This window comes from Dromiciops gliroides, chromosome 2 (genome assembly GCF_019393635.1).
Source record: "Dromiciops gliroides isolate mDroGli1 chromosome 2, mDroGli1.pri, whole genome shotgun sequence".
NCBI classification, from domain to species: domain Eukaryota; kingdom Metazoa; phylum Chordata; class Mammalia; order Microbiotheria; family Microbiotheriidae; genus Dromiciops; species Dromiciops gliroides.
In genome coordinates, this window is record NC_057862.1 from 160,405,656 (window position 1) to 160,421,707 (window position 16,052).

Genomic DNA, 16,052 nt, shown 5'->3' on the forward strand with positions numbered 1-16,052 from the left:
GGCTACTAAAAACCATATAAGCATTTTTTTTTGCTTAATTTTTTTTTTCTTGAGGGATCGAGAGTGATTTCATAAGGATAATTTCCTTGGCTCAAATCCATTTAAAAGTCAGGCACATTGATAATCCTTGTACGGTCTTCACATCATTTTTTATGTCTCATCAGTAATGTCTTTGATGAAGTATTTGTAGCTTTTTTTTATACATAAGATTTTATTTTTGTATGGATTGTCCGGAATCCAGCCTCCAAATGTCACTTCCTTAATACTGTTCTTTTTACTTGCATTTTCAGACTTAATAATAGAATTTTAAAAATCTTGAAGCCTTGCTATAGTTTCTGAAATAATCCAAAAGAGCAGTCTTTAAGATTCTTTCACTTTTCTGTTTGAAGTATACAAGATGTAATTTTCTTTCTGCGTAGTATTTAATTACATGGATGTTTTCCCAAACCAAAAGTCCTGGGATTTTTCTTCTTAATGGCATTTTCTTAATATTTTGGCCACTAGGTGCTAATAGCCAAGTATCACCTCTCCAGAATGAATGTTCTTCCAACATCATATGGTACATCACAGGGTAATTAGAATAGCTTCTTAGATCAGGCCATTTATCATCTTCCAAATAAACGAAGACTAAATCTGGAGAAGAGCTCGTGTGACATGATCTAGAAACAGTTCAATCAGTTGATTAGGGTTCTAGATTCTATAGAAAATTCTCCTTTTCCCCTCCCCCATTCAAAATAGAATTGTGTGACCTGGCAACAGAGGCTAAAAATGATGTTAAATCTCTGACTCATGAAGCTAGAGTAGATTTTACTTCTTATCTTTGCAAAATAAAAACCAGATGAAATAAAAATAGTCAATGGCCAAGATACACAGTCTGAAACTCTACACATGTATATTCTATCTTGTATTATACATATTGATAAGGGACACCAAACGGCTCTGTGTGTCAAGGAATTATGTAATAAAAAGTAGGGAGAAAACTGAATAAAAGAACTGCTTGTGTACATAGATGTTATGGGTAAGGGATATTTTGAATATGGAAAAGAATTGAAGATAAGTAGCAGTATATATATATATAGAGAGAGAGAAGAGATAAGAAAAGCTGACCAAAGGAGCCAAGTTTTGTTTCTGAGACCTCAAAAGAAAAAATAAATAAAAGCTGTTAAAAAAAAAAAAGCCTTTGTGATATGGGCAGCAGGTAGATCCACCTTGTCTTTTTCTACCCAAAATGGTTTTATGCCCATTCTGTGTGGGCCAAATATATCTTCTACTTTCATAAGACTTTTCACATTGGCATCTGTGTATTACAAATCTGAGATCCCCTCTAGCCTGAGATCATACTCCAGTGATTCTATCATCAATCTGAACCTCATTTTCCTCATCTATAGAGTGAAGAGATTAGACTAGATCAGAAGTTCTTAAGCTTTTTGTGCATCATGGACCCATTTGGCAGTCTGGGGAAGCCTATGGGCCCTTTCTCAAAATAGTTTTTTTTTTTAATTGAATACATAGAATTATAAAGGAAGCCAGTGTTATTGAACTACAGTTATCAAAATGTTTTTAAGAAAAAGATCCCCACGGGGCGGCTAGGTGGCGCCGTGGATAAAGCACCAGCCCTGGATTCAGGAGTACCTGAGTTCAAATCCGGCCTCAGACACTTAACACTCACTAGCTGTGTGACCCTGGGCAAGTCACTTAACCCCAATTGCCTCACTAAAAAAAAAAAAGAAAAAGATCCCCAGGAATCCGTTTAAGAATCCCAGTGCTAGATGACTTCCAAGGTCCCTTCTAGCTTAAAACTTGATGATTCTATGAATAGCAACTTCTCAGAAATTGTGCAAAGGTGTTCTTTATTTTGATACTTAAGAAATAATAAACCAAGACCTGAATTACTTTGAATTTCTTTCTTCCATTCTTCTTTTCTCTTTTTTTCCTTCACCTTCCTTTCTTCCTTCTTCTCTTTTCTTTCTTTTGGACTAATCTCCCTATCTCAGCCAGGCTAGGAATAGATTGACCACTCACAGCACAACCCTGACTCTGATTCCACTTTCGATACAATGGGTAGCTTTGACCTGTTTCATTTGTAATCTGGGCAGGTTGGCCCCTCCTTTGCAGTGGAGAGCCCCACCAGGAGTGAGGATTACAGGCTCATGCTACCACTCCAAGCCTTTATTCCCTACCTAAGAAGTTACAGAACAGCCAACTTGAATTTCCTGGATATTTTAAACTAGTCAGGGAAAGGGATGGTGAGACCATCCTAGGTTCTAGGGGACCAGAGTCCAAAGAAGAAAAATGAATCATGTTTAGTTACTGGCAATCCTGGGGGCAGCTAGGTGGCGTGGTGGATAAAGCACCAGCCCTGTATTCAGGAGGACCTGAGTTCAAATCCGACCTTAGACACTTGACACTTACTAGCTGTGTGACCCTAAGCAAATCACTTAACCCTCATTGCCCCCCCCCAAAAAAAAAGAAAGAAAAAGTTACTGGCAATCCTTAGGTATAGGTCATACAAGAATAGGGTGTATTGTGTTCCATCTGATCTCTGCTTCCTATTAAATTTTATATCCATTCTACTTTAGAAAAATCTTTACTCTCAATCTATCTGGACAGCCTCTGTAAGGCTTTTACTTATGTATAAGGCCATCAGCCAGAAAGAAAGCATTCTCTAGTCATTATTTGTGGCTCTGACAGCCCAAGACCTTTTAGAGGACAAGAGATTGCAGGATATGACACTCCAACGGGAGACGATGAAGGCAACAGATGCTAGCAAACCTCCCCATCGCTTATTTAAATGTCTGTGCTTATGTGGTTGTTCCTTTCTATTTCATTTATGGCTTCAGGCTCTGGACTGTCAGCCTTACTTCAGCCGGCTGAGGTTTTCCTGGTGTTTCGAATAGGTGGGAAAAGAGAGGACCATAGGACTAACTAAATAAATGAAAGATTTAGGCACATTCTTGGCAAAAGTTTAGGTTACTGTTTGTGAAGTAGCACCTTGGGGAGCTACATGCCTTTCTGTACCCAGCTAGGATCTAGGTTAATAAATAAGAACTAATTATAGCCTCTTTTCCTATGCAGTAAGCCAAGCCTGCCTCTGATCACTATTAGCAGGAAAGCCCCTTGAACTGACTTTTTGAAGAGGAAAGAAATATTAGATACCTACAAAAGAGAGCTCAGATGGAGGACATAATTGGAATGCTCTCTGCTGGCTGGAACGGAAAGTGCCACAGAAATAATGATTATTAATCTAAAGCATAATGTGTGCAGCCTTTTGCACAAATAAGCAATTATAAAACCATCCACTCACATGCTTCCCCCTCCCTACTAAGTCTGAAGAAAATTAAGGGATGCTTTTTCTTCTCCACATTATTCTCCCATGGGTAAGTGGGATGCTTTGGTTGGCAAAGACAGCAGGCTGGGTCAGAGCAATTGAAGAGGTGTGAATGGCCATGTTTGCTGAAGTCTGAAGGTTTAAAGAGGTGTTAACAGCAGTTAAGTGCTTTGCCCAAGCCTTCAGAGGCTGAAGGGAGCTTGGAGTGATGGGGAGAATTAACTGTCTTCCTTGGTAGATTGGTGAGTTCACCCCCCCCCCATTAGTTCATCTCTGTGTATACTCACCCTTCCCCTCATTTGGGCATGAATATATGTACTAATGGAGGGAAGTAGATTACACAAATAAAAGCAAGGATCTTTTTAATGATAGTAAAATAATTTACTCTCTTCTGGTCTCATTCCTCCCTCTCTGCTGCAGTGACAACTGACAATCGATCAGCATTTATTAAGTACTCACTGTGTACCAGGCAGATACTTGGGAAGCTTTGTGCCTAATCTATATAGTCTATAATGCATGAATCCCAATCCAAGACATGGACTATCCCCCAAAAGGCTGTCCCGATAAGGAATACAATGGAGGGACCAGAGAATGTTCTTGTTCTGGGTACATCCCTAGCCCTAATCTCCTTCCCCTTGTCAAGTCCTCTGTGGAAATAGAAAATAACTGGGTAGCACCCACTATATAACAGCTTTCCATTCATCTGAAATGGTAACCCCTATAGTCCTCTTTTCTATTGACCAAATAAGTTCAACTCATTTCATTTGTCTAATCAGGGCCATGTTTCTTATAACTCAGTCTGGTGGTCTTTCTTGGGAAGGTGTTTTATCTTTTGGCTTTCTCCACCTATATGTATACACCCTTCACGTAAAAGAGATCAGCTCTTTTCTTTCCCCTGCCCATCTTTCCTGAGCATCTTATATTTTTCTAGTAGCCAGGTGTTGCAGTGGATAGAGTACTAGACCTGGAGGCAGGAAGATTCACCTTCCTGAGTTCAAATCCAGCCTCAGACATTTACTAGCTGTGTAACCCTGAGCAAGTCACTTAACTCCATTTGCCTTAGTTTTCTCATCCATAAAATGAGCTGGAGAAGGAAATAGCAAGACACTCTAGTATCTTTGCAAAGAAAACCCCATATGGGGTCACCAAGAGTCAGATATGACTGAAAAATAACTCAACAACAGAGCTCATCATTCTTTTCATATGTAGAGTTCTACACATTAGGGTCATATATAGATCATACTCATTGAGAACTTCATAGTTTACAAACCTTTTCCTCACAACAACCCTGTGAGGTAGGTAGTATAGCTATTATTCTCATTTTTAATGAAAAAATTTATGATTAAATAAGAGAAACAATCTGCCTAATGTTACACAATTACTGGTAGAGCTGGAATATGGGTCCACATCTCTGACTAAATCCAGCATGTACATATACATGTACATGTGCGTACATATACATACATATAGATATGTACATATATATATATAACACATATAAATGAAGAATTATGCACCTACATTATGGGAATAACCATATTAGTAGCTTAAGAACTTCAAGTAACACTGAAAGGTGAGTTTTTGTTTTTGTTTTATAGAGGAATATATCCAGAGAACCACATACTAGTGTAATTTTGATTAGTTTGATTTTTAAATGGAAAGGACTTCATTGAACACATAGAATCTCTTCATAGACATTATAACTGAAATGATATGTTATGCATGGATTAATGTTAGCCATAAGTGTGATCCCTCAATCCACAATACTCGTGAGCTTTCAGTTTTTAATATATATATATATATATATATTGTAAGGGAAACTACCCAAATAATTTGCTACCAATAAAAGCTCACTCTGTAGCCAGTTAAACAGATGTTTGGCCCATTGGAACAAGATTTCACAACTAACCTCCCAAGCATATTTGCTTCTCAAAGTCTGTCCTTACAATCTGACCTCATTTTGACTTTGCTGATTTGACTCACCTTCCCAGAGTAGTGGAAATACTGATATCTACCTGAATTATGGTATGTTATCATCAGATAGATATATAGAGAGAGATATATATGGGATTTTTTATAGAGTAAAAAACCAGATGTACGTCAGATCATGAAAATTTTAGAGTCAAAAGTTGGCCTTGGAGGTCATCAAGCTCAACCCTCAGCTTAGCAAGTAATTTTTTCTTCAAAACCCTGACAGATAGCCACCCTCCCTCCCAGAGCACCATAGTCCTCTGGTGGACAGATGTATTCAACAGACAGTTCAATCCTATGTTGAGCCAAAATCTGCCTCTGTGATATTTACCCTTCTGCCCTCTAAAGCACCCCCCAAAATTACATTCAAAAATGTAAAGAGAAATGTCATTTCTCTCCTTAGGCTCAATCCTTCTGAGAAATCTAGCCAATCCTTTCTACTGGTCCTCATAGGACATGATTTTCAGATCCTTTACACCATTGTGATCACCCTCCTCTGGATGCATTTCATTTTGTCAAAGTACTTTTAAGATGTCTTTGAACGACAACCAAAAAAGAAGCTGCCATGTTAATTACTATAGCAACTAAGACTTCAAACTACTCGTTTTCTCTGCAACTTGAGGCAAACAGAAAATAAAAGGAATATGTGATTGACGGTTTAAAATATGATTTTTTAACAGGAAAAGAACAGATATAGTACCCTTCAAAAGCACCTGTTTCAGGAGTATTCTATTTTTATTTTTAAAGTCTTAATGTATCAATAAAACTCAGGATCATAGCTAGATATACCATTATGCCATGTACATACACACACACACACACACACACACACACACAGAGTCATTTCTCTTAGGCTAGAACTTTATTTCAACAAATAGGCTTAGAGACATTAGTAGTAGTTATAGGAACTTATCTGGGCAGGCTAACAATGTATATAATAGCAGGATGCGGTTATTCACTATAATTCCCTCTCCTCTTGCCCTGGGCCCCCAGTTATTCACAATAATATTTTGTCTTTAAAAATAGTATGTTGGTTATATTTTGGATTCAAGATGAAGAGCAGAGATTTCCAAATGACCAAAGAAAATGAAAGCCAGAATGTCTGAATATGAAATGTTTGCTGAAATGAATTTCCTAAATTTGGCTGGAGCTCTTGTAAGTTTGAGCAATGACAGCACAATTAGAAATTTATGTGCATGGGGGCAGCTAGGTGGCGCAGTGGATAGAGCACTGGCCCTGGAGTCAGGAGTACCTGAGTTCAAATTCAGCCTCAGACACTTAACACTTACTAGCTGTGTGACCCTGGGCAAGTCACTTAACCCCAATTGCCTCACTAAAAACAAACAAACAAAAAAATTTATGTGCCTGGAAATTTAGTAAACAATTACTAGATTCTGAGGAAAACGTGTAACACCACAATTCCACATAGTAGGGAGTGATTTGACAAAATGTTAAATATTAGTAATTTAAGAAGTGACATGGGAGAGGAAAGGGAAAAAGAAATCTAATATTCTCAAAAAGGAAAAGATTTTGCCTTCAAACCAGGTAGGGAATTTGGGGGCCAATAGCAAATCAGTGCATCTTATATTTTCCTCATTATCAAGTATTAGAGCAAGATTGAATGTAATCTCTCATAGACTGCAATGAAACATGAAAAGATGCTTGATTCTATTTATGGTCTCTAAAAGTTCCCTGTATAATAATGAGTATAAGCTCTGCCTACAGCAAGTGAGCTAACAGAAAAGCAACATTTTCTCTTTGGGAAGTGACTCCATAAAGATAGCCAATAGGGCTGCTGTTCTTATGGTATCAAGACCATGGATGCCAGAGCAGTTATCCAGATGCACAAGAGGCAGGAGAGGCAGGGTGGGGGTGAGGAGTTAAAGGGGGAGGATATATGTGACTGGCTGTCTTTTCCATTTATATTTAGGACATGACAACAATCCCAAAAGGCCAGTCACTAGAGCCAACAAACATATGATTTGATTTCTCATTTTAGGCCAAGATGCTAATTAAATCATATTTTAAAGCAATTAACTAGAAAGCCCTCCCCCTTTCCTGCTCCACACCCCAACCTCAACAGTAATTCCATCATTTTTCCATACTGGCAAAACAATCAGCAAATTTCAAATGTTTACAGCAATACCCAACGTAAATATATATCTTTTCAATATTTACTTTGCCCACCAGGGGTCTAATTAGGTTGAAAACCTCCCTTTTTTATGAGAAAGGGAATCAGACCCTGAGGAATTTTTACTAACCATCTGGAATGTCAATGCCTCTCTTTTTAATCCGGTTTGCAAATGAAATGGCACTGGAAGTAATTTTAAAATTTGTGTAAGAAAAATGACTCACAAATGCATAACTAGTGGCAGACTATATCACAGTACCAAACAACCAATATCTATCTTTATGATACAAATCAGGGGTTATGAACTAACCCCCTCTCCAAAGGTGAGGGGAACCTTATAGAAATAAAAAGCAACTTGATTTTCAAAAGTTTTTTTTAAAAGAAATATAGAATACTTGACTTACCTATTATGTCAATTAAGAACAGGGAACATGAAACTTCATTCAACAAGTATAATATTGATTATATGTTTTGGTTCTACATAATAGTTTAGGGAAGCAGTAGGGATAGAGACAAAGGGAAAGAGTAAGGAAGAAATAGGAAAATGGAGAGAGGAAAACAGAGAGATGAGGAAGGTACAAGGTAGGAGAGAAAAGGGGGAAAAGCTAAATAAAGGAGGAAGGGGAAGGGGAAGGGGAAGGCAAGGGAAGGGTCAAAATGAGAGAGGAGAAGAAAATAAGATATTAAGTTAGTGACAGAAAAAGACTTAGTTTAGTGGTGACTACTAATTGAGACAAACAGCTTTCATTATACCCACCTATCACTGGACTATGGGTATCAAAATGTTATCACAGCCATTTGAAAATTGTTCAGCTAATTAGCAACTAGAATACGCTCAATTGCTTAATCTTTTAACCTCATGAAATCTCCACCATGAATGGGCTAGTCACGGAAATCCGAGCAGAGGGGGCGTTCATTCCCATGCTAAAATGACTGTGGTCAGAATAATTTGACCCAAGAGCTGATGAAATCAAGCAGAGGACTAGATCAGGCCTATTGGCCAGCGATTGCTCATCTCTAATTGGCTGCTAAAGTCCACGGGCAACATTTCTGGCATTGTGATACTTCATGAAAAGCTTACCTCCTCAACCATCTGCTTGACTTTCTTCTGCTGGCAATGGACCATGTCATCCAGGTGTCTAATGCGTTCTCGCAAGCTAGCTGCTGCTTCCTCCAGCTGCTGATACCTGACATCAAGAGAATATAAAACAACTAAATTACTTTGGAGGCAACATAATCAACACACATAGTCAAACTGTCAAAGAAATATAGCCTAATACCAAGATATGAAATCCAACATCCTTTCCATGTGCATTCAGTAGCAATACCTATTCAGTAGATACACTTCCTTAAGTACTCACTAGCAAGTTGGATTGTTAAAAGGAACCATAACCTTACCAACCTCTATTTTGTTGAAAGGAAGACAAAATTGAAAGAGAAAAGCTAGGTTCCTATGGAAGTTTACAGTTACAAAGTACTTTCATACCCATTATTTTATGTGGCCCTCACAATAACCCTTCAAAGTAGCAAGACAGCCATTACCATCACCATTTTTGTAGGAGAATAAAGAGGCTCAAAAGATTAAATTATTTGCCCCAGATTACATGGCTAGAAAGTGATGGAAGTGTGTCTTAAACCCTAGTGTTTTAGCTCTAACTTCAGTATTCTTACAGTTATACAAGTAAAAAACCTTGCCTGTTGAAAATAATAAATAGTTTTGGTTTCTAATAGCACACATCACTATAACACTTTGTATCTTTCCTTTGCCCCCATTTCATTTTAACTTCCATCATATTTTGGGAGGAGGTACATGTTTGTAAACTTTTTGAGGAAAAGGACAGTTATCTTTTTTCTTTGTAGCATACTCAATGTCTAGCAGAGTCAGCTTTTAATAAGTGGCTTGTTGAATTCACTGTATCTTATTCCAAACAATGTTTTGAGGAATCCTGGGGTTTTAATTGATTCTCTTTATATGACCCATGAAGGATAATATGGCTGTTTCAAGGTTTAAGGAAGGAAGGATTTCTTCTATCATCTACAGTTTATGCCCTAGAATTAATGATATTGGTTGGGGTTGCAATTCTTGGTTTTGAGAAAAAGAAGAATCCCCTCACTACAAAAATTCTTTAGTTGTATGTAAAGGAATAAAATATAAAGTAGCACTGTTCTTCTGAAACATTTGCTACACTTGAAAGTTTTCCATGGATTAGCAACACTTCTGTCACTCATGAATAGTACTCTGATTTCTAACATAAAACATATAGTTGGAGGTATTTTTACTTTGGTAATATTTTCTGTAAAGAAGTAGGAACAACGTAGGAGAGAGTCAAATTTTTTAAATCTAGAAACTGAAATTAGTGTCAATGATGGTTTTTCATCAAAATGGTACTTTTTATTGTTCAATGAGCAATTCAGCACATTTCACAGACTAAACTTTCCCTGGACAGGGATAGGAACTAGATCTGTGATTTCATTAGCACAGAGAACTCCCAGACAAGAAATCTCCCTCTACCACTGCAGGTTGGTATCTTCTCTTCTACTTAGTTTTGCCTAGAACATTGAGAGGCTAATTGACCTACCCCACATGGAAGAGGCAGGATTTGAATCCAGGTCTTTCTAACTCTGAGACCAGTATCTATCTATCCACTATGATGCCTTAAATAATCATTATATGTCCCAAAATACAAGCTACTAAAACTCCATACAAAATGGATAACTGATATGAAAATAAGACGTCTATCTAGGCAAAGTGTTGCCCATAGAAACAGTATTTTAATGACAAATGCTACACCACTGAAGCCATCCATTTTAAGATGAGAGATGTTATGGCTTACCTTTCTTTGTCAAAATCTGTGCTGACGACTTCTCCCGACATTTCAGTCTCATGCTGAAGCAGCTGCAGCTGAAGTTGCTGGCGCTCCTAAACAAAGAGAAACATTTCTGAATTAATTCATCAAAAAAAAAAATCCCTCCAAAGTAAAGTAATTCTGCATTTCTTAAACTCAGTTTAACCTGCCTCTAAACAAAGCCCAAGTATCTGTAATAGGGTTCAGGGTTTTTTTGTTTTCACACTCTACATGCAAAATTTTTTTTTTTGTGGGGCAATGAGGGTTAAGTGACTTGCCCAGGGTCACACAGCTAGTGTCAAGTGTCTAAGGCTGGATTTGAACTCAGGTCCTCCCGAATCCAGGGCCAGTGCTTTATCCACTGTGCCACCTAGCTGCCCCTACATACAAATTTTTAAGAGAAAAAAACATATTAGAAATGAGGAGATTTCTAGTTAAATATTATCTATTTTTTTAAGTTCCAATACATGTCAGAGAGGCCAGGGTATATCACAAGGTCAGTACAACCTTGGCCTAGACTCCTATAAATGCTACTATTCTACATCTATAGTCTTATAGGATCATGGACTTAGAACTGGAAGGAACCTCAGAGTCCTTCTGTCTAGTCCTACCACATCATTTTACAGATGAGGAAACTGAGGCTTGAAAAAGTTAAGTAGCTTGCCCAAGGTAACAAGCTAATAAGTGTCAGAAGTGGGATTTGAACCTAGTTTTTTGTGGCTTTGTGTCCAACATACTACCCATTATGCCACACTACTTCTCTACCTAGATATGCTCATAATGAATACCCATGGGCACTATAATATCTTCTTCAATTCCCTTCTGAGTCATCAAAGAAAGTGCAAATTTAGGTCATTATACTTATAAATTAAGTATTCCTATCTTCCAGTTCTTTAAAATTTAGTAGTTCTGCTATGGTATACATGCTAAGTTCTGGTTTACTACAAGAACTAATTAACCAAAACACCAAATTCCATAGCCATCCTGGAAAATGGGAGTTTACTCAGTCTATGCTAAAAAAAAAAAGCTCAACTTACTGAAATGAATAAATAGGTCATCTGCACTTGAGAAGTAGGATGGAGGCACTAAACTCTTTCCAGAAGTACTTCATGACCCCAAATTTCAGATGAGAGGGGATTGCTTGGCTTTTTGAATGGATCATGCTAGATCAGGAAAGTGGTGTATGACCTTTTCTGTCCTAGAAGGGGGAATTAATACTCTTTGGAAAGAATTCTTGCCCAAGTTATAATGGGATGGGACTGCCAAAAAAGCTAATAAATCTTAAGACTTCATTAGAAAAAATATATACTGTCTTCATCTAGGAAACCTAATCAATCATACCCTGTGCCGGTCAGACTATAGCTGGCAAACCTATTCAGTTCTACACAACTCATTTTAAAAGGAACAATGACAAACTTTAGAAAAACACTGACAATGACAAACTCTAGAAGAAAATGACAAAGCTGGTGAGCAATCTCCAAACTCTGTCATGTAATCATAACAACTCACATGTACATAGCACTTTTATACATATGACACACAAATATATCTATCTATAATATTATATCAATTATATTATAATATAATGATTATATTTATATTATAGTTTATATATTTATTCAGTTGATTTTCAAGTTATGTCCAACTCTTTGTGACCCCATTTGAGATTTTCTTGACAGAGATACTAGAGTGGCTTACCATTTCCTTCCCCAGCTTATTTTACAGATGAGTAAACTGAGGTAAAGAGGGCTAATGTATATAGCACTATTATCTCATTGGCTATCTACTTAACTCCGTGAATACTCGTTTTTTCTTTATAGATGGGGAAAATGTACAAGGTCTCACAACTAGTGAATGGCGAACCTAGGTCTTCTGATTCCAAATCTATCCTTCCCTTCCACCATAGCATAGAGCTTCAAAAGAAAGACCTGGGCATGCTTAGCCTGGAGAAGAGAAGGCTTAAGATGAGAATGATTCAAGTCATTGAATGATGGTCAGATGGAAAAGGTATTAGATTTATTCTGTACTACTCAAAAGGATGGGATTTGAAATAATGGAACATTATTATAATGCAGATTACAGCTCAACACAAAAACTTCCTGACAATGAAACAGGCTGTCCAAATAATGCTATGGACTGTCTCCTGAGGTAGTCACTGGAAGTAGTCACATAGACAATGACCATCTATTAGAAATGTTAAAATGCAGTGGTATCAAACTCAAATAGAAATGGTGGCCACTAAAACATACATAAGAATCCCTGTAGGCAGCATATTGACTTAGAAAACTACATATTAATATTATCTGTTTTATTATGGTTTTATTTCATTTACATATTGTTATATATTTATGAATTTTGTTAAATATTTCTCAATTATAGTTTAATCTGGTTGGAGCCACACAAGGGAGTATGGGCTATCGTACTTGACACCTCTGTCAACATAAAGGGCAGTTAAAGGTTTTTTAAAATATTCCCCTTTACAATGTAGAGAGCATTTAAAGGTTGTTATTTTTTTAATATTATAGTAAAAATTAAATTTAAATGTTAAACCATATTGATGCAAATACTGTTATTTGAATTCAGGCATTTTAATAAAGAGCTTTCTCTTTGTAACAGAAAGGGGAAAGTTTTCTTTTTTCTCTTCTCTCCACAAAAATTCTCCTATACCCCATGAGTCATACGGGGAGACAGAGAGACAATAGAACTGCCTACCCTCATGGTTTGTTGGTAACCCCAACATCTTAAAAGAACCACAGGAAAGCCTTTAGTTTATCAGAGCAGATCCTTACAAAGATATACTTTGTGTATATCCTATATACACTTATATGTATACCCATGTTGTCTTCCTTGATAAAAATGTTGGCTCCTTAGAGGCAAGTACTGCTTAGTTTTTATCCATCATATCATCGGGGCCTATCACAGTGCTTGGTACATGTTACACATTTAGTAAGTATTTGCTAATTGATTGGTTGGTTGATTGAGCCTCTAAAGCAGATTTATGGAAAGACATGGAAAATAATTATATAGGAGAAGGAACTAGGGCAAAAGTATCCACAAGGATGAGATCACAGATCTATAAAAGTACTCATTAATAAACTACTGGAGGAAAAAAAAGGTAGTGAAACAGGACCACAGAATCTCTTTGAGTTTAATTTGGATCAAGATAATATTTTCAATATTGCGAGTGAGGAGAACTATAAATCAAGCCTCATAATGGACATGGCATTCATAGGGCAGAAGTTTGCCCTTGAGCAAAGTCCAAAAATAGAAGCAGCAAGGTCAGGAGATGGGAAGTAAGGATACAAACAGTACCACAATTCATTCTTCCTGGCAGGCTGTTCACATACCTGATAAGGGTCTGGCAGTATTTCTGCTCTCAAAGATTTATAAGTGGTGGTGCTGGGTAGGAGTAGGGTGGGGAAAAGGGTTGTAATTTGGCATGCCAAATTTTAGCTTAGCTAAGGAGATATTTATCCAACCCTAAATGGAAATGGTAATTTAGAGGAGAGGAGAGCTATTCTAAATGACATTCTAAAGTTATCAAGAGAAAGTTATAAGGACTTGAGGGACGTTGGTATGCTTATGCATAAGTTTACAGAAAATTCAGACTAAGAAATACTCATCTCACAAATGGCTGATATAGCAAAAGAAACTCTGGACTAGAAGTCTAGCTCAGACACCTAATCTTTTGGGAATTCATTTTCTTCACCTGTAAAACTAGGGGATTGGATAAGACAATTCCTAGGGTCCCTTTTGGCTCTAAAATTAGGTAAAAGAGGAAGCTACCGAAAAACATGCAGTTATATGTAATCTAAGTAAACTCTTGCTGGTCTGCTGCTCACCCACTAACCCTTGCTTCCTGCCAAGGTGGCCTCCTCAGGAGTATTTGGGTGTGTTTAATGATCCTTATTCTAGAAAGACTTTATACAAATTGCTCCAAGTTACAAAAAAATGCTAGTTACCATCCTGACTGATAGGGAAGGCTTCCCAATAACTGGGGTTCTTAACGTTTTTGTGTATCATGTGTACCTCCCACAGTCTGGTGAAACCTATGGACCCCTTCTCAGTCAGTCATCTAGTAATTATTCGGTTCCTTTTAAGTGTCAGGAACTGTGCTAAGTGCTGGGGATACAAAAGAAAAGCAAAAAAAAAAAAATACCATTCCCTGCTGTCAAGGAGCTCATAGGCTAAATAGAGGAAAAAATATGCAAACAACTATGTACTAACATAACATATATAGGAAAAACTAGTGGTGATTTCACAGGGAATGTATATAAGAGATGATCCAAGGCAGGGAGAACAAGCAGTAGGCTATTGCAATCATACAAACATAAGATGATGAGGATTTGCACCAGGGTGGGGGCAATATCAGGGCAGAGAAGGGGACATAATCAAAATATTGCAAAGGTGAAATCAACAAGTCTTGAAAACAGATTGGATATATGAGGGGGTTGGGGGAGGGAGGGAGTGATATTGAAGATTCAAGGATGACACTAGGTTGCAAACCTGGAGGAGCAGGAGGATGTTGGTGTCCTAGATAGTAATAGGGAAGTCTGGAGGTGGCGGGAAGGTTCAAAGGGAAAGATAATGAGCTCAGTTTGGACATACTGAGTTTAAGATGGCTCCTGGACGTCCAGTTGGGAACATCTTGAAAGGCAATTGGTGATTCAAGACTAGAGGATATCTACAGAGAAGTTAGGGAAGGATAGGTAGAGTTGAGAAACATCAACATAGAGATGACAATTAAATTCAGGGAAGCTGATGAGATCACTCAGTGAAGTAGTAGTAGTAGTAGGAGGAGGAGGAGGAGGAGGAGGAGGAGAGAGAGAGAGAAGGAAGAAGAAGAGAAGAAGAGAAGAAGAAGAAGAGAAGAAGGAGGAGGAGGAGGCGGTGGTGGTGGTGGTGGTGGTGGTGGTGGTGGTGGTGGTCTAGGACAGAGCTCTGAGGGATACCTATAGTTAGAAGGTGAGATCTGAATGAAGATCTAGAAAAGGAAACTGAAAAGGAGTGGTCTGAAAGGTAGGGGGAGAAGCAGGAGTGAGTGGTGTCCTGAAAAAGCAAGAGACAAAAGCGTATAAAGGAGAAGAGGGTGATCAACAGTGTCAAAAGCTTCAGAGAGGTCAAAAAGAATGAGGACTGAGAAAAGACCATTGGATTCAGCAGTGGAGACATCATTTGTAACTTGGGTGAGAGCACTTTTTTATGGTTTGTTTGTTTTTGTTTTTTCAGGGCATTTGGGGTTAAGTGACTTGCCCAGGGTCACACAGCTAGTAAGTGTCAAGTGTCTGAGGCCAGATTCGAACTCAGGTCCTCCTGAATCCAGGGCTGGTGCTTTAGCCACTGTACCACCTAGCTGCCCGAGAGCACTTTTGATAGAATGATGAGGTCAGAGGTCAGACTGTAGGGGCTTAAGATGAGAGCAGAGCAGCAAAAGTGAAGGCTCTTGTTATAGATGGTCTTCTTGAATTTGCAAAACAGTTACCATAATCTGAATATCGAGTGAATAGTTTAATTAAGAAAATATCCTATGACCAAGAAAGGACTTAGCAGATTCCCAAAAGAATTATAGGGGGAACAGGAACCTGTACTCTGGGAAAAGGAACAAGCAAAGGTCAACATCTCTGCCATCCTTCCTCTAGTGTTGCTGAGCACCTACTTCAGATTTATCAAAACTTCAAGGCAATTTAAATAGCCAATGTGCTAGCTCCCGTGGCACAATAAAGAACTGGAAGGAATATACTCACCCTAATTGAGCTATGATTAGGAGTTGGGGCAT

The 16,052-nt window shown here is 37.9% G+C and overlaps 1 protein-coding gene across 1 annotated transcript in view; it reads right to left on the reverse strand.

The window, feature by feature from the left end:
- The window catches only part of LOC122738059 (myocardial zonula adherens protein), a 101,345-nt gene that overhangs the window by 29,022 nt on the left and 56,271 nt on the right, over positions 1 to 16,052 (reverse strand). The window contains exons 9-10 of the mRNA XM_043980106.1: positions 10,265 to 10,350; positions 8,512 to 8,617 (exon numbers count right to left, since the gene is read on the reverse strand). Coding sequence (XP_043836041.1) covers positions 8,512 to 8,617; positions 10,265 to 10,350 — 192 coding nt within the window. The remainder of the gene's footprint in view (positions 1 to 8,511; positions 8,618 to 10,264; positions 10,351 to 16,052) is intronic.